This window comes from Grammomys surdaster, unplaced genomic scaffold, assembly GCF_004785775.1.
Source record: "Grammomys surdaster isolate TR1022 unplaced genomic scaffold, NIH_TR_1.0 67, whole genome shotgun sequence".
NCBI lineage: Eukaryota > Metazoa > Chordata > Mammalia > Rodentia > Muridae > Grammomys > Grammomys surdaster.
Genome location: NW_021604569.1, coordinates 21,819,591 through 21,841,958, shown reverse-complemented (window position 1 = coordinate 21,841,958; position 22,368 = coordinate 21,819,591). Strand labels below are relative to the sequence as shown.

At 42.8% G+C, this 22,368-nt stretch overlaps 1 protein-coding gene across 2 annotated transcripts in view; it reads right to left on the bottom strand.

Moving 5' to 3' along the window:
* Nucleotides 1-22,368, bottom strand: part of Nudcd3 (NudC domain containing 3) — an 84,283-nt gene that overhangs the window by 14,272 nt on the left and 47,643 nt on the right. For both annotated transcript variants that reach the window (XR_003712856.1, XM_028779070.1), the window contains exons 3-4: nucleotides 15,942-16,074; nucleotides 2,662-2,805 (exon numbers count right to left, since the gene is read on the bottom strand). Coding sequence is in view for 1 of the 2 variants with exons in the window: in XM_028779070.1 (XP_028634903.1) it covers nucleotides 2,662-2,805; nucleotides 15,942-16,074 (277 nt within the window). In the remaining variant the exon portion in view is untranslated. The remainder of the gene's footprint in view (nucleotides 1-2,661; nucleotides 2,806-15,941; nucleotides 16,075-22,368) is intronic.

Below are 22,368 nucleotides of genomic sequence, written 5' to 3'. Positions count from 1 at the left end.
AGTGGCTATAATGTCTGTGGTGCCTCTCTGTAAGATCACTTATTGTCCACAAGTGATGCTCCCTAAAAAACAAACAAAAACACCCAACCCTGGGGGACTACAGGAACTGATGGTGTGGTATCTCAGTTCCAAGTGGCTTTCTTTGGTTCTACAAGAGATGGCATAACACCCAGATGCAGCTAGCTCTGCTTCTCTCATAAACTCTGCAGACAGTAGGTACCTGGCAATAATCAAACTAAAACCTTAACAGCAACTGGCACACAAGTAAACGCAGGCCATATCAGAACATGGATGGAGAGTTCTTAGGGAGTCTGCAGGAAGGGACTGTGTGCATGGATACCAGGTATTTTCTTACTATATATCTCTGGCTGGCATAAAACTCACGGCAACCCTTCTGCCCTAGTCTCTCAAGTATAAAGATTATAGGTATGAGTTACTATGTCTGACACATCCTATTCCACTTATATGGACACCCCTACCCCCCAAAAGTATCATGGCTCTGGAATATTTATTAAGTCAGAGTTGGACTTATCAACAAAAGCTCTTAGGAAGATAATTTAGTAACAATCACATTTTACAGACATAAAGTAAAAAGAATCACTAGTACACAGATTCTAATCCCCGTGGATTCTGAATACAAATGCAGTCTGTGAAGACCATTCAATGGTGAACACTGGTAACTTTGAGTGACACACACCACTTGGGAAGTGCTCTCAAAAGAGATCTATGCAGAGTTGGGATCTCATACTCTGTAGAGAGGGTCAACTAGCCAAGGCAGAAGACATGGCTGTCCCAAAACTCTCAGTCCTTGAAGACTGCAGCCCTAGAATTAGAGAACCCTAGCATGGTGGCCAAAGCAGCCACAGGAAGTGCCTACCAAAAGCAAGGCTACTAATCCAGTTCTGCCAAATTTAAGGCGGCTACATTAGGGTTGTCCAAAGAACTTGAGCAAGAAGGAAGACGCGCGCGTGCACGCACGCATACACACACACACACACATACACACACACACACACACACACACACACACAAACGCACACACACACACACACACACACACACACACACACACACAAAGATATGTAATACATATTAAATTGGCTCACATGACCACAAGGGTCATCTGCAAGGTGCAAAGCTACGGAAGTTAGATACTCAGAATGAGAGAGATCCATGTACAAAGGCCATTCATACAAACCACAGAGTTGAAAGGACAAAGAAGCTGGAGTCTGATATCCAAGGCAAAAGGCATGCTTGCTTGGGAGGGGAGAGACAGAAACTGTTGTGGATAGCCCTGTATTTTGATTGTATTTTGATGCTAACTCCGCTCTCCTGGGAGGGGCTGTGGATGAGGAGTGAGGTACTCAAGTAACTTGAAAACCATACCCTAATGAATAAAGGAGCCAATCACAGGGCAAGTAGGAGGGAGAGAGGAAGCAGGAGATAGGTCCTTTTCGGATGGGGACAGCGTGAGGACAAGATACAGCTATTAGTGTCTCCCAGATTCTATGGCAGATTTGCCAGGATTCACCACTGGAATATTTAGATTTAATATAGATACAAGATTAGGATTCTAGTTGTTGCGCCAAGAGATTGAGTTATCATTGTTTCTGAACTAAGTTTGTATGGTGTTTTCCTTCCCGTGACGGTTCTATTGGGTTCCAGAGAGAACGATACAATAGCAAAGCTTGGATTTGCCAGATGTGCACCAGAAAGGCCGTGGGGGTTTTGAAGCATAGAGCTGACGTGGTAGCGACCCACCAGTGGGAACTTAGTGAGCTGGGTGGAGAGATTTTGGAGCACTAAGTCAGAGAGTCTCCATGAGATAAAAACAGGTCAGCCATTGCCTGCCAGTGCATACATAGCCTGACTGCCTGTGCACAGCCGCCCAGCCCACAAGGGCAGAGAGTAGCAGGACATAGTGCAGGAACATGCCAATCTTTTTAAATATTTCCTGCAACAAGAAATAGGTGAAATGTCTCTCTTCCTCCACACCCTGTTCAATCTCAGCCGGGCCTACTGAATGGTTCTATGCTACCCACATTTAGGACAGGTCTTTCTCATTCAGATCACTGACACACATGCAATTCTTCTCTGAAACATACTTGTAGACATTCCATGATTTGCCAGTTGATTCAATCCACCTTCAGAGGCAGGGTCAGAGCTATCACAGTAGAGTGGGCTGAGCCACAGGCGTATCTAGCCAAACATACAGCCCGATTGTGGGGGTCTGCTGACTGCTATTCACTTGGCTTTATTCATCTGGATTCACATCTCACTGTCGTACTCATGGACTTTATTTAACCCACACCTTGCCAGACTCTAGGTGAGATCTACTTGGTGAACTTAATAAACCCAGACTGGTAGCTAGGAAAATTCACCATTTTCATTTTAATATACTTGGTTTTGCCATTATACATAGACAAGTGGGCTCTCAGGCAGGAGTGATGAGGACACGGAGGGCGGATGATACAAATGGAAAAGCTCATGGAGCTAGAGTCCAAGCAGGAGTGGGGTGCTAAATACTGGAGAGACTAATTAAGTCTGCTCCAATTACTGTAATTAAAGACCTCACTGCTCATTGGAAAGACCTGGACAAAGGGCCATCACAGCAGGTTCGAAACCTTGATGGGAGCTCTGCACACAGGTGACGACACTTACCAAAACACACCTGCCCGGCTCAAGGCTCCAGAGGGAACTCTCCGTGTTGATCTTGTGAGTGAGCCTCCCTTCCATGAGGACACGCTCTCCACTCTCTTCCAACATGGCCACTCGGATGGAGCCACTGCTAAGGGCCACAGAGACCTGAGAACACACCAGGAAAAAAATCATCTTGCTTGTGAAGGTGGGAGCTCCTCCATCCCAGCTGTGCTTGGGCTCACCAAGCATTTCTGTGAAGGAAGCCATACCAAACTAGTTCACATTCCAAGCAACCTGAATCTATCAACTCCCTTAGGCAAATGCACCAGAAAATTTTTTATCATTCTGGTGCGTTTATCTAAGGAAGCTTCCGCCACAACACTTGACTTTCTACCCAAATCTTTTCCCCTCTGCAGTGACAGACACTGGTTCTCATGCTGGGAGGCAAGCAGAAGACATAGGAGTTAGGTTCTTCCTTCCATCTCCCTTGTGACTCCCTAGACTGCCTGAGCTCAAGGTTTTGGAGGGAATCCTCAATGCTCCTTTCCAGGAGGATCTCTCCATTCCCCTCTCAAATAGCCAGTCAGGCACTGGCAAGACCTTCTCTCTTACCTCTTAAGGCCCTGGACCACTATGCCTAGAGCAGCTCACCCAAAACTTTCTGGCCAAAGACAAATGTGGCTGGCCTCTTCTTTCCCTGAGCTGCTACAAAGGGTGTGACCATAGATACCTTAGTCTTTGTCTAGGACAGTAAAATCAGTTCCTTCAGCTTTGTTTTTGTCTGTCTGTCTGTCTGTCTGTCTGTCTGAGACAGAGTCTTACTATGTAGCCCTAAGTGGTCTAGAACTCACCACATAGATTAGGCTTGCCTTGAACTCACCAAGATCCTCCTGGCTCTGCTGCCTAAGTGGTGGGATTAAAGGCATGTGCTACCATGCTTGGTCTTTTACTTGGTTCTTCATAAAACCAGACTCAGAGCCTGCTCTGGGCAGGGACTGTCTATGTGTCTATTTTGCTATCATGGGTGTATCTCTTCCTGCTCTGAATATATGTCTCCACAATGGACTAGGAAGTGCTAGGAAAAGGTTAACTCTAACAACCCTAACCATAAGCTCAATAATTAGAAAAGAAAATATATTTGTATTTGTTTCACTTTTATTATTTTAAAAAGACATTATTAACAAGGCAGTGCTGCGCGCCTTTAATCCCAGCACTTGAGAGGCAGAGGCAGGTAGATTTCTGACTTCAAGGCCAGCCTCACCTACAGAGTTGAGTTCCAGGACAGCCAAGGCTACACAGAGAAATCCTGTCTTGAAACCACATAAAAAAAGACTTTTTTTTGGAGTATCTGCCCAGATGTTAACTAGTCGAGCCTCCTTACTCTGAAAATTTTGCACCACAGGTATATTTGTATAATGCACATACTAAACAGACATTGGGGACAATTCAGATTCTTTTTCTAATGGGTTTATGAAGTTAAATTTCAGAGATTACCTGGTAGATGCTCATTAAGTGCTTCATTTTAGATGTGGGAGGGAGTGCTTTTAATTTTCTGAGTCAAGTACTATTTGCTAATGAATTCTAGTATTCTAGTATTCATAGTAAAAACCTATGTAGTTTTGTGTGTATGTGTGTTAAGGGGTACATGTATGAGTGTGTGAATGTGTGTGCCTACATGTGAAAGCCAGAGACAATTTTGGATATTATTTTTCAGGCACCTATAGACCTTGTTTTTGAGCCAGGGTCTCACACTAGCGTGGAACTTGATAACTGGGCTAGGCTGGCTGGCCAGCAAGCCCCAGGAATCTGCCTGTCTCTGTCTCTCTAACTCTGGCATTATAAGTACTTGCCACCATACCTGGGGTTTTTGCTCTTTTTATGAGGGTTCTGAGAATTGAACTTAGGCCCTCATATTTACATGGTAAGCATTTTACCAATTGAGCTATCTCCCCAGCCCCTAAATGCATTTTAAGTATCCATCAACAAAAAATTGAGCCCCCCTGCCCCGGAAAGATGAGTCAGTGATTAAGGACCCAGATTTGATTTTCAGCATCTACCCATATGGCAGTTAATAACCATCTCTAACTCCAGTCTCACTCAGTGGATCTAACCTCCCCTTCTAGCCTCCTTGGGCATCAGGAATGCATGTGATACAAGCACACATGCAAGTAAAACACCCATGCACACAAAATGTAATAAAAATAAGGGGAGAAGAGTTTGGAAGAATTCCCTTATTAAAAAAAAGAGGGGGGGGGGAGACTAACCATACATGATAGTGATCCCACCTTATACTCTCAGTGAAAAAGCTTGTGCATTAGAAAGCCTATGTGCATGCTTGGGGGAGGAGGTAATAGAAGGACTGCTCCAGAGGACACATGGCCCTAATAAGACAAGTTGTCACACAGTACTTGTCACAGCCACACTGCCAGGTTCAAGTGCAGACTCGGTGAGGCATCATCTCATGGGACTTCAGAAACACTGTCTTAGGACTTCTCATGGGACTTCTGGCACTGTCACCCTCTCTATATATTTATTGTTAAAGTCTTTACCTGGATAGTCTTGCTGATTACAGTCTAGGCTCACTGTCCACCTTCTAACAGCCAAAGAGACAGAAGCAAATGTGCATGGCTCATTCCTGATAACCATGACAAATGTTGGCCAAATTATCTAACTATGAATTTCTACTTGCAAACAAGACATGATACAGGTCTTGGTACTACTTCCCAAGTACAAACTCACCTTAACAAACTCCCAGTAGTTTTATACAACATGCTCACTTCCAAATTTGGGTATGATTCTAACAGGAACTAACCAGTATAATTAAATCCCCAAAGGAGGAACCAGGACAGAAAGAGACAGTGAAGGGAAGAATGGATGAGTGTCCAGCACATCTGTGAAGACAGAATGACACATGGCATAGATGCCATAGGCTGGGGGTCATTGCACACTGGCAGCTAGAATCTCTGGCTAGGAGAAGGCAGGTACAGAAACAGCATATGTGAGAACAGCTTAGAGCCAGCCCAAGGGAACAGCTGGATCTGCAGGAGCAGCTTGCTTCAAAGATTGACCATCATTCTGAGGAGCTGGTATGATGGCCATGCTCTAGGTAAAATACTAATTCCTCAAACAAAGAAACCACTAAGGCTTCATACCTTGTCAGGCAAACCTAACTGTCAATTCACTCAGTTGACAGATGATGGCGAGACAGATTTTTGAAATGGAACAGAGAAAACCATCCATAAAGCCCCACACTTAAGACAACGTGGGAAGATACTAAATATCAACAAGAAAAATAAATCTTGTAGAGAAATGAGAGTTCTATCTTACAAAAAATGCAACATGAAGGAAAAAGGCTAAAAAGCAAAACCAAAGATGATAGACTTAATCAGGGAAAAAAAAATGTATTTAAATAGTTCCAGTTTATAACTTTGCCTGACCAAGAAAATTGAAAAAAAAAACCCAAAACCTAAAAACATAATTGCAAAAAATAAATAAATAAAATTTCAACAAAAAGGCTAGAAGACAAATCAAGAGATCAATTTATTAAAAAATGAGTAGTCCAGAAATTCTAATAATCTAATTCTCTAGAAGTATAAGAAACTATTCCTTTCTGTTGAAAAGAATCCCTGAGAGCTGAGCAGAATGAAAACAGGATGACTTAGACTCATGTACTTTGATAACATTGAGTGTTTTTCAGAAGGTCCTATTAGTACTATAAAAGACATGATAAAGTTTACTCACAAAGAACCCAAGTAGATGAGACATGCAGAATCAGCAGCACTGTAAGAAATAGGAGGGGGTCAAACTGAGATGCTCAGCTGATAATGAGTTTGTTGCTAAACCTGATGATCTGAGTTCTATCACAGAGATCCACAAGATGAAAAGAGAGAACCAATTCGTGCAAGCTGTCTTCTGACCTCCACACACCATGGCATGTATGTGTGGATGGATGGATGGATGGATGGATGGATGGATGGATGGATGGATGGATGGATGGATAGACGGACAGACAGACAGACAGACAGACAGACAGGTAATGTAATTTAAAATTTAAAAATGGCTTTGACACACACTCAAACTGTGAAATAGGTAAAGGTTAAAAATAAATACATCTTCAAACATACAAGGTCTCTCTCACACTATCATTTCAGTGAGGAAAACCTAAATGAGAAAACTAGAAGAAGTACTATTCAACAGGGATACAAACACTGTACCGTGTTAATCTCGGAGTGCAAGGCACAACTGGAAACAAATCACTCATGCTGGAGTCACAGGTGAGAAAGTCAAGAAGAAAGTTGATTTCTGGACAACACAGAGTATGACTAATTCAGTAACTTGAAGGTCATGAGGAAAGTGCATTGTTTTTGACAATATATATAAAAAAAAAAGCAGTAAGAAATCTCTAAAAAATAAGATTATAAGAGAAATTCCTAACTCAAAAGTAAAAATGGTGAAGGAGCTCCTAAAAAGCCTTTTTTCCATATGTGCTCCAAAAGCATGACACGACCAAAAAAAACCAAAACAAACAAACAAACAAACAAACAAAAAGCCGGGCGGTGGTGGCGCATGCCTTTAATCCCAGCACTTGGGAGGCAGAGGCAGGCGGATTTCTGAGTTCAAGGCTAGCCTGGTCTACAGAGTGAGTTCCAGGACAGCCAGGGCTATACAGAGAAACCCTGTCTCAAAACAAAACAGACAAACAAAAAAAAAAAAAAAAAAAAAGCATGACTCAATCTGTAGGCATTTCACTATGCACTTTAGAAACTAACCAGGGAAAGCTATAGAAGAAACCCAGCAAGCTCTGTGACCTCCTACTTTGCCCTAAACCCATCCATCCTCTCTGCCCTAAGCAGATCCAATTCCCACTGTACTAGTCACCACCATAAGAATCGAACAGAGATGGCTCTCTCAAAGCTCCATTCTCAAAGCCTTGTATAACCTACCAAAGGGTGTTCAGAAGACCCTACCAACAGAAAGGATGGGTACTGGGGTGTGCATGTGCATGTACACCTGGACATAAAGTTGTTTTCAAAAGACCTTTCCCAGGAAGAGTGTCTGTTAAAAAATCATTATAGGCAACTATTTTAACTCTGAGGCAATGAATAATAAATGAAGAAACTAAAGAAAGGCTCCCTCTCCCAGCTTCAAGTGACCTCAGAAAATGTTAGACTATGCACAAAAGTGAAAGGCTGATTAAAAGTGGGATTCCAGGATGCAGATTCCATGAGTTCTCCATCCATGATGAGATGGACCTTACTATGACACAGCTGACTGAGGGTCATCCATGGTCCTGTAAGTAACCTCCATCCTGTGCTTTCTAAGAAAGCTCAATAAATCCTTTGGTCTCCCCAAGTTGGACTTTGGTAATATCATACTTTGCTCTGAAACTCCAGCTCCAGGGGATCCAATAAGACAACCCACATACATGTACACCTATATGCACACAGACATGCACAGTAAATAACAAATATATTTAAAAATTTTAAATCGTGTATCTGTGTATGTAGCCATGCTGATAGAAGCCGGAGGTTCCAGATGTCCTGGAATTACAGGTGGTTGTGGACCCCTCATCGGGATGCTAGGAACTGAACTGGGATTTTCTGGAACAGCAATATGTGTTGATTACTAATGAGCCATCTCTCCAGCCCCAAATAATAAATCTTTTCAAAAACTCAACTCAATGTATCAAAAAAGATTATAAGAAAATTGTGACTGACAAATCAACAATAATACAAAAATGTAATCTATGGTTCAAACATGGCACACACTTTTATTCTCAATACAGGTGGATCTCTGTGTGTTCAATGACAGCAGAGCTGTAGTGAGAACTTTTTCTTTTTTTTCGAGACAGGGTTTCTCTGTATAGCCCTGGCTGTCCTGGAACTCACTCTGTAGACCAGGCTGGCCTTGAACTCACAGAAATCTGCCTTTTCTGCTCTGCCTCCCAGAATGCTGTGATTAGAAGTGTGTGCCACCACTGCCAGACAAATTTTGTTGATGTTTTGTTTTGTTTTTGTTTTTTCGAGACAGGGTTTCTCTGTGTAGCCCTGGCTGTCCTGGAACTCACTCTGTAGACCAGGCTGGCCTCAAACTCAGAAATCCGCCTGCTTCTGCCTCCCAAGTGCTGGGATTAAAGGCGTGTGCCACCACTACCTGGTTTTGTTGATTTTTTCTTTTTAAAAAGAACATTTAATTACATAATTTCTCCCTTCATTTCAACCCCATCCACATATCTGTGTACACACACACAACTTTGTTTAGTGTTACTTTTATGGACAACTGGGTGCTAGTTTTGCTGTCATACCTCAACCTATAAAAGCAATGGTCACAGTGTGTGTATGTATGTGATAAGTGTTGGTTAATATTGAAAAGGCCTAATTAAAATATGTTGGTGTTACAAATAATGGCACTGTGTTACACTAGAAAACACTGGAACTATATAGATTTCATCAGGAAACCACTTAAAAAGAAGGAAAAATACATAGATTCAGGAATATGGTTAGATAGAAAACTATAAAAATTACTGGAGAAGCCTGGTCTACCAAAGAAGCTGCTGCCACACTTCAAACAAAGTTAAAGAAATCGGTTGTCTACACTGCACTGAAACTGGGCTTTGAAGATACTCAAAGAGTCTAACTCACAAACATGCAAAGGAAACACCAGGGCATAGAGGGACAGACTTGCCTGAGTACTATGTAGCAGTGAAATCTGAGGTCACATCATAAAGTCAGGCACAGAGTACAGAGAGGAGACTGTATGAGATCTCAAAACAAAAGCAAACAAACAAACAACAGGCAACCTATATGAGAAAGTGCCATCTCCGGTTTTAAACATTCCTTAGGGGATATATCCTGAGGATAACACACACATACACACACATCACAACCCACAACACACCACAAAACATTGCTCCTCTCTATCCTCAGGGAGCTCCTGAAAAAGAGTTCCATAAGAAAGGAAAACAAGTATGCTGCTCCCCCTGTGCAGCAGGAACAGGCAAGCAAAGACTATGGTGAACAAAAGACCAGACAATGCTCTACTGAGGCAGAAGACAAGCTTCACAAGAGGAATCTTTCAGATTAGCCAGAAGAACCATTGTTTAAAATCTTGTATGCAAAATAAGAAACTTCCTATTTCCCCTGAAGAACATAATGCACTTGGTACACACTCCATTCATTCTCCACTACCCTTGAAAGGCCAGCGTGCTGTCCTCACACTCACTTCCTCAGAAAGGAGATGAGTGAAAACAGCTTAGGAGGCAACTCAAAGGGCCAGCACTGAGCTACACTGGAGAACAGAGGGTCTAGGCTCTGTGCAATGCTCCCTCCTTCAAGCCTGTCTCACACCCAAGGAGCCTACACAGGGCCTCTTCATCCCCAACCAGAACCAACTCTGGCTCAATCTATCAAAGCTGACGAAGTCATGGCTGCTACCATGATTAGATCTGATCGATGCCAAAGAAAACCCAAAAATAAAATACTGCTGACAGACAACTGTGACAGGTACACTTAGGAAACAACTGGAAGGGAACCAGTCAAGAAGTGCAACTCTGAGGAAAAGCCCTTAGGCCAGTGGAACCCAAGAGACACAAAAGAAACTTATTTCACAGATTTAAGAGAGGCATACCAAAACTCTTACAAATCATAAGAAACTAATAGACCAAGACGTTTTTAAAGTTTTAAGTAAGCACACTGCATGGGAAGCATATGCTGTTCCTTTACTTCCCATCCTCCCTCCTCCGCTAGTCTTTGTTCTACTAACAGCTTCATTTTCACTTTCATATCACATGTGTATGCGTATGATTTTGTGTGTACATAAAATATAGGACTACAAAGAAAAAGCATGTATCTGCCTCTCTGAGACTACCTTAACTTGCCAGATCTGATATGTTCCCACCAAGCACTCAACTGTACTTTATGTCTGTAAGACCTTCATTGTGGTCGCTATCACACATCTTTCTCTACTTCCCTGCTCTACGATTCCTTACTTAGGTCCACGTCTTAGCTGCTGTGACTGTGCTGCCTAAAAGCACTGCTGCACACACTGTTATCCTGATGCAGGGCCTTCAGGCCAGCACTTAAGAGTGCTCCAGTTGAGTCAGATGCAAGACTTCTCTGGTTTGTCCAGTATTTATGTTGTTGTTGGTTTTATTTTGAGAAATCTCCACATTGACTTCACAGAGTTACAACTAGTTTCAATTCCCACCAGCAGTGTTTAAGAGTCCCCTTTTACTCCACATCCTCACCAGCATTTGTTATCGTCTTAATAACTGTCACTCTGGCTGTAATGAAATAAAATCCCAATGTATCTTGCTTTTTGTTTTCTTTAGACTAGCTCTCACTATGAACCTATGGCTAGCTTGGAGTTCACAGAGATTCACTAGCCTCTGCTTCTGAAGTTTTGGGATTAAAGGTGTGGCTACCACCCCGTCTCAATGCAGTTTTGATTTGCATTTGTATGAAGGCTGGTAAAGAATATTTTTATGATTATTAACAATCCATGTTTAGTGCTAGCCTCAGTGACTGTCAGTGATTCAGCCTGCTTCATTAGTCCGTTTACTGATTGAATTGTTTGATTTCTTGTTGCTTGGTTGTTTTTTTAAAATTCCTTGTCTATTTCAGATATTGGTCTTCTGTCCGTAGTATAGCTAGCAATTGCCTCCCATTCTATAGGCTGTCTCTTCACCCAATAAACTGCTTTCTTTGCCATGTAGAAGGCTTTTAATTACATTCGATCCTGTTTGTCAATGTTGGTCTTATTATTTCCAAGTGAAGGGGACCCACTCAGAAAGTTCTTGCCTGTGCCTATTTCTTAAAGTGTTTTTCTTACTTTTTCCTCTAACAGTTTCATAGGTTCAGGTCTTATATTAAACATACCAGGGATTTGTAAAACACGTTTGTGATATTGTTAAACACAGCATGGAGAAATATTAAGGAGAAAAAGAAAATTTCTTACCATGTATGAAATAAGAACATTCACAGGTAAAGCAAAATCAGTAGGTGTCACAAAATGCCAACATTAAAATTGGCAGCAGATCTGGAAAGCTCCTCACCCCACCACAGTGCTTTAAAGAAAGAAGCTAAACCTCCTTTGGCTGGGGACAGCTTTGATTCTTAGCTGGGCTCTCCTGAGTGTATAGTGGTTTCTGTGTAGTGGGCTAAAGGTCTGAGTCACTGAGATGGGCACTCCATCTATGATGGACATACACAAACCACCAGTTTGCTAACTAACCATTACTGCCTATGCAGTAACAGGGACAAATGTTCAATGCCAGCCATCTATCTTGGTAACACCATTTGGGCCATGTGCTATGACAATGTCCACAGAAGAATGAGCCAGATAAAGGGTTAGTTAGTCCTGCTTTTAAGCAGGACTGTACCACCATTGAGATAAGAACAAATACACAAGAGAGACATGAGTCTAAACTACATTGTGTGACAGCAACTCCAAACCGTACCCATGGTGTAGGGCAAGCCTGCTACTCCCAAGAGTGAGGCAGTATATCTGAAGCCTATGTCCCTAGAAGCTGTCTGGATCACTAACACAGCTCTTCTGAGTTGCAGAAAAAAGAAACTAATTTTAAACTGGGCCTACTATGAAGCCTTTCAGAGAAACCTTCAGAGATGAGGTTCTTCCCCGAGCATCTGAGTTCAACTGCCAGCATTCATGTGAGGTAACGTACAACTACCTTTAACTTCAGCTACAAGGGATACAATACCTTCCTTCTGGCCTCTGTGAGCATCTACACTCACATGTATATACCTGTGGTGGTGGCTGAATAAGTATGGCACGGAAAGACCATAGGAAGGGGCACTATTAGGAGGCTGGAATAGGTGTAGTCTTGGTGGAGAAAGTGTGTCCCGTGGGAGAGGGTTTAGAGGTCTCCTATGCTCAAACTATGCTCAGTGTGGCTCGCAGTCACTTCTGCAGGCTATGGATCAAGATGTAGATCTCTCAGCTTCGTCTCTAGCATCATGTCTGTCTGTGTGCTGCCATGCTTCCTGCCATGATGACAATGACTGAACCTCTGAAACTGTAAGCCAGCTCCAATTAAATGTTTTCTTTTATAAGACTTGCCATGGCCATGATGTCTCTTCACAGCAACTAAACCTTAACTAAGATAATACACAAACACAAACCAAAGATAGATACAATTTAAAATAAAATTTTAAATAGTTTATTAAATTTATTTTGTATAAGGGGATATATATACATGTGTATCCGTGTGAGTGAGACTGTGTATGTACGTGTATATATGTGTGTGTGTTTTCCAGAGATTGATGTTGGGTATCTTCCTCTATTTTGCTCACTTATTTTGTGACAGGGTCTCTTATTGAACCTGAAGCGTTGATTCAACTATGCTGGCTAACTGGTAAATCCTCAGTATCCTTCTGTTTCTGCCACCCTAGCACTGGAATTACAGGCAAACAGTATGGCTTAAGTCTTTGTATATGTGTACTGGGGATCTGAACTCAGGTCCTTGTACTCACAGAGCACGTACTTTATCAACTGAGGTATCTCCCCGGCCCTTAAATTTGTTTAGAATTTATTAGTGCTCTTACCACAAAATGAGTTGGAAGACAAAACCTGATCCACTAACACCAAAGAAGATGTTAAGCAGGCAACTTAGAAAAGGATATCAGCTCCCGTAGCGGCATATTTTCCCCATAAGTTGGGAAGAGCTAAGGTGGGAGGAGTAAGGAGAAGAGGAGGAGGAATAAGAAAAGGAAGAGAAGGAAGAGGAGGAGCTAGGAGAGAGGATGACAGGGAGGGGGGAGGGGGGACCCACATGGCAGCGGATGTTCGCATGTTTCTAGCAGTCAAAGGTAGTTGATATATCTAGGTTGGGTACTGGGTTACACTTCTGATTGTGTGGGCATCTTGTTATTGAGCATTACCAAACAAATAAAGCCTTTGGATAATCTAAGCATTAGAGTCACATTTCTACTGGGCCCCCATGGATGGTGGGATGGTCTGGGCCCAGCCCAGCCTTGTGGAGACAGTGTGGAAGATTGGCAGAGCCATCTTCCCACGCTGGTCTTGTGGGTGGCAGGGCCAGTGTTTCTGGCTGGCCCTAGTTGGGGCATGCCCATGGCCTCTGGCCGCTTCCAGCTGTAGAGCATGGTGGCCTGCGCTAAGCTGAGCCAGCTTGAGCTAGGCAGAGCTGCCACCACACAGATGGTCCCCTGATTAGCCCCTCTTTTTGAAATATTACTGCAACATGTTCCAACCATCCAAAATAGACAAAGGTGAACTGAGCTTTGTAGACTGTCAATATGTGGGATGGAGAGTGACATCTAAGTTGTCCCTAATGTCAGAGCAAATTGTCCCCGAAAAAACAATTATAATTTAACTTCCATGTTACTTGTTCCACATAACCCCACCTCCATTAAATCAGGAATTTACACAGAGGTGAGACCCAGACAGAAGTCTAAGCTGAGAAACAGATACATCTGAACCAAAGCACAGTATTTACCCAGCAAGTCGTCTACTAAATCGGTATCTAAATATTTATTCATGTATTTTATGTATGGGTACTTTGTCTTCATGTACTTCTGCATACCAGAAGACTACATTAGGCAGTGAGATGCCATATGGGTGCTGGGAATTGAACTCAAGACCACTGGAAGAGCAGTGAGTGTTCTTAACCACTGAACTCCAGGCCCCTCAAATAGGTTATCGAAAAGCCCTGTTTGGGTGTAACAAGGGAGCCAACATTGGGTAATTTAGTCATTTCTCCCAGCCTTAATTTCTCATCTATAAAACAGAGGATTGTTTTATATATATATGGTTCTTTTGAAGTATAAAATAAGGAAAGATTCTGGTACATGTCAAACTTTGTTATAATGTGGATTCAAATTCTGTTATATCCTATTTGAATCTGTTATCTGAGATTATTTTAAGTGAATCCTGTTTATTCATAACAATCTATAATAATGTTATTTCTATCAAAGTTTCCTAAATAAACCTCTTTCTCTCCAAAAAATTAGGCCCTAAACAGAAGTTTCAGAAATCAGCCTAAATTGGTAATGTCACAACTATACATAACTGATATAGCTTCTGCCTATGGAAGAACCACAGGACATAAGCCAAGACATTAATTTGGTCACTGTAGCCTAGATTTGTAGTATGTGTATGTGGTAATGGCCATCCATGTACATCCTACTCTACTACTCTTTGCCTTATTCCTTAGAAACAGGACATCTCACTGAACTAAGAGGTCAGCAGTTGGGCTAGCAAGCCCTAGCAATCCTCCTATGTACACCCTCTACAGTATTAGGAATGTGTAGCACCACCCAGCTTGCCTGTCTATGGACTTGCATTCAGGTGACTAATCTCCCTATCTCTATACTTCTTTGCTTTGTCTCAGGACTGGCTGGAACTGCAATGGGTACCATGCATTATCTGGCACAATTTGGGAGGCTGAGGGCAGGTGGTTATAGGGAGTGTTTATATCTGAAGAAGAGAATAAACTTTGTCAACAGGGGGAGAAAATGTATACATCATAGAATTTGTGCCTGAGGAAGTAGAACTATTCTTCCATGAGCACCCTGAAGTGACAGGCCTGGCCAATGAACCTGAGCACTGACAAGGTAAGTACATCAAGTAATGCCAAATCTGGACCTCACAGAAATGGGATGTCCTCTGGTAATCTCTAGCCAACATCAGCAAAGAAGTGTATGGACAGGAAAGCATGCTCAACACATATCTGTGTGAACCCAGCAACCATGTGTGAGACAGGAACTGTTTTCCTGTGTTGTTATCTTACCGTCTTAGGACAGTTTCAGTATTTATTTACCTCCAAAGTATACAAAAGGGCTCTGCTGCCCTAGTCTGTGGGGAGCACTGGCCTCATACTAGTAAACAGACATAACAGTCAACATGCAAGGAACCTTAGCCCTCACTGTGAGGTCAGCTAGCTGGACTTTTCTTAGGGAAGCTGAAGTAGACTTTGCTAAGATAATGTTTGGATCTGTTCTTGAAAACCAACAGCCTAGCTGTCTACAGGGAGGCCAAAAGAATGCCTGAGTCCTTACTAAGAGTCTAGGACATCAAATGTGAGCTTTTCTCCAGATTATGGCTGCTCAGACTAAGAATAGGGCTCACTGTCCCCAGGGAAACTTGAAGACCAGGTGAAAAGGGCTCACAGACAGAAGCAAAGGCCAAGGACAGCAATGGCAACCACCTCCTGGGGGGACAAAAACCAATCAGAAAACCAATCCTAACTCTCTTGAAATCTACCAGCTCTTTGCCTGGAGCTCAGACTGGCTACAGCAAAGCCCCTGCCCACAAGCTGTTACCTGCTTCCCCTTCACCACATGCTTGGGCACTGGCACCCTGACCTCCAGGTCAGTATAGTCTTGTGACCAGGTGTAGTTCTCACGGATGGCACCGTTGTAACTGTCAGGATTTCTCTGGAACTGCTCCTGAATCCTGAGAAAGAACAAGAAAATTAAGATGCACTAGAGAAATCTCAGAGCAGCTTCACATGTGCTAGTCCTATGTCTTGAAGAAATCACAAAAACACACACACACACACACCACACACGTGCGCACGATAACTTGCTTTCTTTTGGAGCAATTTCCTTTGTGACACTTATATGTGGTCTCCCAGGAAATCACAGTTCTGCTTATTGTCAGTTCAGAACTAGCCCTGTTAAGTAGACAAATAGCTTGGTTAAGAAAATCCCTGGCTCATGAGCACTGGGTGTGTCTGATGAACTGCTAAGTAGAACTTATCCTTTTCAAACAGGCAAAAAACTCCATCCTGCAGCTGTTTGACTTCAATCCTAACCCAACACTAAGCCTCTCTTTCCTCCTAGTAAGTAAATCAAAGCCACCAAGACTGCATTAAAACTGCACATCATTAGTAAGAGGTAAGCAATTCATTTAATGAGATGGGCAAAAAAAAAAAAAAAAACCACACACACAAAAAAAAAAAGTCAACCAAATCTTATTACGTACCTCCATTACAAACCTAGCACAGGTACAAAAAGGCCTAGCCAGGAAGCAGATGTTGATGATAAATACAAAATCTATCATAAAATTTAGCTATGTTAAATCATATAAATGCCTTAAAGATGAGACTAGACTCACAAGTCCACTAAGTGAGTTGAGGATTTAATTCACAGATAAAAGCCTTTGTCCAGAGAAGGTAGCAGAATATTCTCAAGCAGATGTGGCTCAGCAGTCATCTTAAGAGTCTACTCAAACAGCAACAGACAAACTGAGGCAGGCAGGGAGCTCTACACACTGTAAGGTATGTTTGTGGTTCTGCTCATTCCAGAAAGCACAAAGTTGCCGGGCAGTGGTGGTGCACGCCTTTAATCCAAGCACTTGGGAGGCAGAGGCAGGTGGATTTCTGAGTTCGAGGCAAACCTAGTCTACAGAGTGAGTTCCAGGACAACCCAGGATATACAGAGAAACCCTATCAAGTTGCAAGTGCCTAAATTTGTCTCGACACAGAAACAAGACCAGGATTGGGGAAGAGGTAATTGAAGGGGACATGGTTTTCTCACTCAAGTTTTAAGAATATCTTGGGGCTGAAGAGATGGCTCAGTGGTTAAAGAGCACTGGCTGTAACTTGCAGAGGACCAGGGTTAAATTCCCAACACTGACATGGCAGCTCACAACTCCCTATTAACAACAGCTCCAGGGGATTCAACACCCTTACACAGGTGTGTGTTCGTGTGTGCGCTTGCGCACACGGGGGTGGGGGGGACACCAATGCCTATAAAATTAAAGAATAATTTTTTAAAAAAGAATACTTTTACTCATGGTATGTGTACTTTTGTGTCTGTCTATTTAAGAGACTGGGCCTCCAACATGCCCTGAAATCTCAGGACTGGATAAGAGAAGGCTTCTGAAGGTAAATTGTGTCCTACCAAATGATATCCTTGAGTCTTGACCCCTGAAGCCTCAAAAGTGATTCAGTTATAAGCAGGCCAATTAAGGTGGGCCCTCACCCACTCTGTTCCTCAAGTGGAGACTTTAACACACACTTGTCTAGGAAAGGGATGTAAAGTGGCCATGAGGAACAGGCAGAGACTAGAACGATGGAACAAGAACTGTGGGCCAGAAGCATCCTTCTTCCCTACAGCTTCAGGAGTGAGAGCCAATCCACACCTGACCCCAGATATCTGTCATTTAAGCTTTGATGTGGCTGCACAAGCAAGGTAGCTAAGGAAATTCACTTCCAACAGATGTAACTTAAAACTTCAGCACTCAATACTGTGAAGATCAATCAGCATGGACACAAACTGGAGACCATCTGAGGGGAGGCACTGTGCAGCACAGAGAACACACAGGAACTGAGAGCCAGAGGACACCTGGCTTGATGATTTGACAAAGCCAAGCAAGATGAAGGCACCAAAACAAGGAAAACATACAGAACACATCAAGTATTTACTACGTTAGACTAGTGGTATAGGAAAACCTTTCAACACAACAAAACCTGAAGGGGTTAAAAAAGGATATATAACTTCTCCATCCAGTATTGTCTCAGCTTTAGAAAGAGGAAATGAGCATACATACATAAGCAGGTTTGATTTTTGTGATAAGAGGGGGTCTGACCTCTTTGCTTCCTTAGGTAATATCCAAATTCTCTACAATATGCAAACATTTTAGCCAAGAGAATACCAACTACTTCTACAAGCACAGACTGGAGTGAAGATGTACCTGTGGCCCCAGGATCCAGTGCAGTAGCCTCAACCCAGCCCCTAGAGTCTCCTGAAATTGAGTAGAGAAACAAGCACAGCCAACAGTGCTGCCCAGCAGGTCACCAAGCTTCCACTGGGCCCTCCCACATGAACCCCACTTGTAGTACTAGGCTCATACTGGACATGGGCACACATGAATATGGGGTGGTATCTATGAAAATTAAAAGAATAGCAGGGTAACAGTGGCTACCTCTACAGCTGGGAAGTAGGGAAAAACAGATCCCCCCTGACAGTCCTATCAATATTATCATGTTAAAATAGACAAAACTATGAAAACAAGGGCTAGAGAGAGATGGCTCAGCGGTTAAAGAGTACTTCTTGCTCTTGCAGAGGAACTGGTGCCACATGGTGGTTCATAACTATCTGTGACTCCAGTTCTATGGAATCCAACTTGCTCTTCTGACCACTGCAGGTATATGGTACAGTTACAAAAGCAAAACACTAGTACACATAAAATAAATATTTTTAAAAGAATATGAAAATATAAATACCTTTCCACATAAAATTAAAACCAAAATGGCCCTAGCACTTCACAGAGATCAGTGACTAAGTACAAAGAAGAGCCTGGACTAGCTAGGAAAAAGGCTCTGGATGGCCGCTCTAACAAATCAGCTCCTCATGCAAACATCAGTATGGCATATGAACTCAATTCTTCAGGAAAAAGGCTGCCAGTCTCTGCCGGACCCCTTATTAGGTCCTCAAGCTCTGCATGTCCATTAGGGGCTCTCTATTTGTTGCCTGGGACCTGCTGGTCTATCTTCTTCCCACTATGTCCAGACAGACCCCAGGTTCCCTAGCATGGGCCTCACAGCAGGCAGGAAAATTGCTCCTAAAACAGCCCTAGCAGGTTGCTTGTTACTTTTTATAGCACTCTGAATTCACATTCTCTTTAAATAAAGTTGATTATTTCCAGACAACAGTATGTAAAAATGTGTCCTATCAAGTGCAGGTGGCTCTGAGCCCCACCCAGCAAATCCAAGGCCACCCCTGCAGCTGTGGGCCTACAGCAGGAGGCAGGGGAGGAGGGATGAGCAGCAGAGCTTCAGCATCAGGGTGGGAGTGAGACGGTGAGTCAGCAACCAAGTCTCACTGCAGCTCCCACTCTGTTCCTAAGGAGCACGGGACAAGAAGGCTCTCGACAAAGAAAAAGAGAACACAGGCTCCACATCCTGCTGGGCACTATGGGACACACAAGCTCTAAGTCTCCTTGAAGACACAACAGTTTTGACCGCTAAACAGTTCCCAGCAGGCCTAGGCACCAAAGTGGGGCAAGCCAGGAAACTAGAATCACCTGCAATAGTGAGTGTGGCAGATACTGTCATGAGAAACCATCACTGTCTCAGGGAATAGGAACAAGACTCATGCCTGGGCAGAAGCCCAACCTACTTTATCAGCTTGAAGCCGTCACTCAAACCAAAAGGACCTCTCTCCTTCTGTCTGCTCTTTTTCAATGGTAGAGGCTGAACTCTCACTGAACTAACCTTAAGCTTCTCCTTTAGTTTGTTTTTTAAAAAACAAAGGCTCAGAGACAATTTGGGGTTTAGAATAACTAGTAGAACATATGATAAAAGGTAAATAAAGGAGACTAAATCCTTAACCTTAAGGTTTTTGTACAAGATAGAATCCCAAACTCAATGGGTTATATGCATTGCCCTCATTTCTTTCCCAAGAAAGGATGACTACAGGAGGCATTTGTTACAAGATGGGAGGGAATTGGGGGATTGGCTTCCCAAGGTCACAACTAGAGCAGAGGTGGAGCTCAGAGCTGCCAGGTCATCCCTCTCCCTAAGGGAGCAGAACCAGTCTTTTACTCCTCTTAAATCAATACCGTCTGTGATCCTGCATAATGTGATCAAAGATCATTGACACTACGCTTGGGTGGCAATGTCCACCACCCTTGCCCGCCTCAGTCAATCCAGATATAGTGAACCATACCTCACCACACTCCTATTGCTGTCCATTTGGTCATCAGAAGAGGGACCCTATGTATGTGCTATGGTCTGAAAACTATATCCTTCCAAAATTCATGTGTCAAGTTGCCATAACAGCTTCAGAAAGTGGGGTTTGGAAAGGCTGGTGAAAGGGATGCAGCCCCATGAATTCTCATTCATCTCTCGTGTCCTTATTAAAAGGCCCTTAAAGAGACCCCTTGCTTTTTCACCATGTGAAGACACAGAAAACATTGTATGTGAGGAGCGTATCACCAAACACTGAATCTGCCAATGACTGGATAGTAAACTTTCACCATCTGAAACTCAGAAACAGAGTCTTGTTGTTATAAACCAACCAGTTTATGGCTTTTTGTTATAGCAGCCTGAATAGGCTGAGACAAAGCGTATGCACATACACACAGCACCAATGTGATATGTGCACATTTGGGGCACATCTGTAGATGGACATGCCACAGGTATGAGGGAGTAAGCAGAAGGTAGTTGTTCCCAACTTTATGTATTCTCTCTTTCTGTCACTCTCTGTCTCTCTGCCTGTCTCTGTCTCTCTCTGTCTCTCTGTCTCTCTCTCTCTCTCTCTCCCTCTCTCTCTCTCTCTCTCTCTCTCACACACACACACACACACACACACACACACATCAAGCCAGTGTGACCATGTGGACCGCAACAACTTTCAGGGCTGTGACTTCATCAAGGTATTCGAGAGAATCAGTTAGTCATCAGAGTCCTCATTTCCCATTCTCCTTCTATAAAGGATTCTTCCTTCTCTTGTCAACTCCTCCCTGGCAGTGCTCAACTTTGCCTAAATCCTTTCTAACTGGTGGAGATCCAGTAACTTTTCTTCCGAGTTCTTTATTGCTGAGACTTTATAAAACAGACACGGTTAGAAAAACAGCTTACTCACTGTCCCGCTCCAGAGCCCTTACACTCGAATCCGCCAGGCTCTAATCCTGGGTTTAGGCCCTTCTCTTCTGGAGAACCTGTGTTCAATTCCCAGCACCCAAAACTGTCTAAACTCTAGTTCCAGGGAATCTGATAGCCTCTTCTAGCCTCCACAGGCATCAGGCATACAAGCAGTGCACAGACATATATGCAGGTAAAATACCCATACACATAAAATAAATACAAATTTTAAAAAAGAAAAGTGTCTATTCTGGGCTCCTTTTCAGACATTTCAGAAAAATGGACTATTCTGAGCAATCTAGAAGATGATCTACTATAGGAGTATTTTGGGTTTTGAATAAGTGAATTTATTAAGTTTATAGCAAGTCAAAGTAAAGGGAAAAATGAAAGACATGAATGGATAGATAAGTAGACAAAACAGGAAAATATCATCAAATCAGATTCTCAAACACTCAGCAGAAATTAACTGGGAACTCCTAAAGGCAGCCACCTGAAGTTCCCAACAGTCTCTTGGGAAGAGCAGAAAGAGGCTTCCAAATAAAAGACCAAATAATAACAAAAATACTGCTATCAAGTTGGAGGCTTATAAATATCCAGCAGAAAGTCACAGAGGAAGCCCCATCAAACCAGCCTTATAGAGCTTCCCATCAAGAATAACATTCAGAGCAAAGTGTCCTGTTGGGTGAGGTTTCCAAGAAAAAGAACAGACAGCAATGTTGGACACTCACAACATCTGACAGAAATTGGCTGAGGAAGCTGAGGCACAGTCAGGTGGAGTTCCTAATTGAGCTTTCTCTCATGGCTGACTGTCTAGCTTCTCCCTTCCACAGGAGGCACCTTTACGTCATGGAATAAAGAACAGAACAAATACTGGTCGGCAATAGTTCACCTTCTAGATATTCATGAGGTGGCATTTCACTCCTGGGCTGTCTTGCTAAGTTTTCTCTCTCTGTCTCAAAGTTAGGGGAGCCAACCAGTAAGGATCTTCTTGAAGGATACTATACATTAAAATACTGGGTCTGAATCAGAGGGTAGGAACACCATCTCCAAAACCAGTTACTTGTGTGCTCAAACAACACACGGCAATTTCCAATATAATGTACGTTACATTCGCTGAAAGCCATTACGTTTCCAAATCATCAGTGATCTTAGTGACA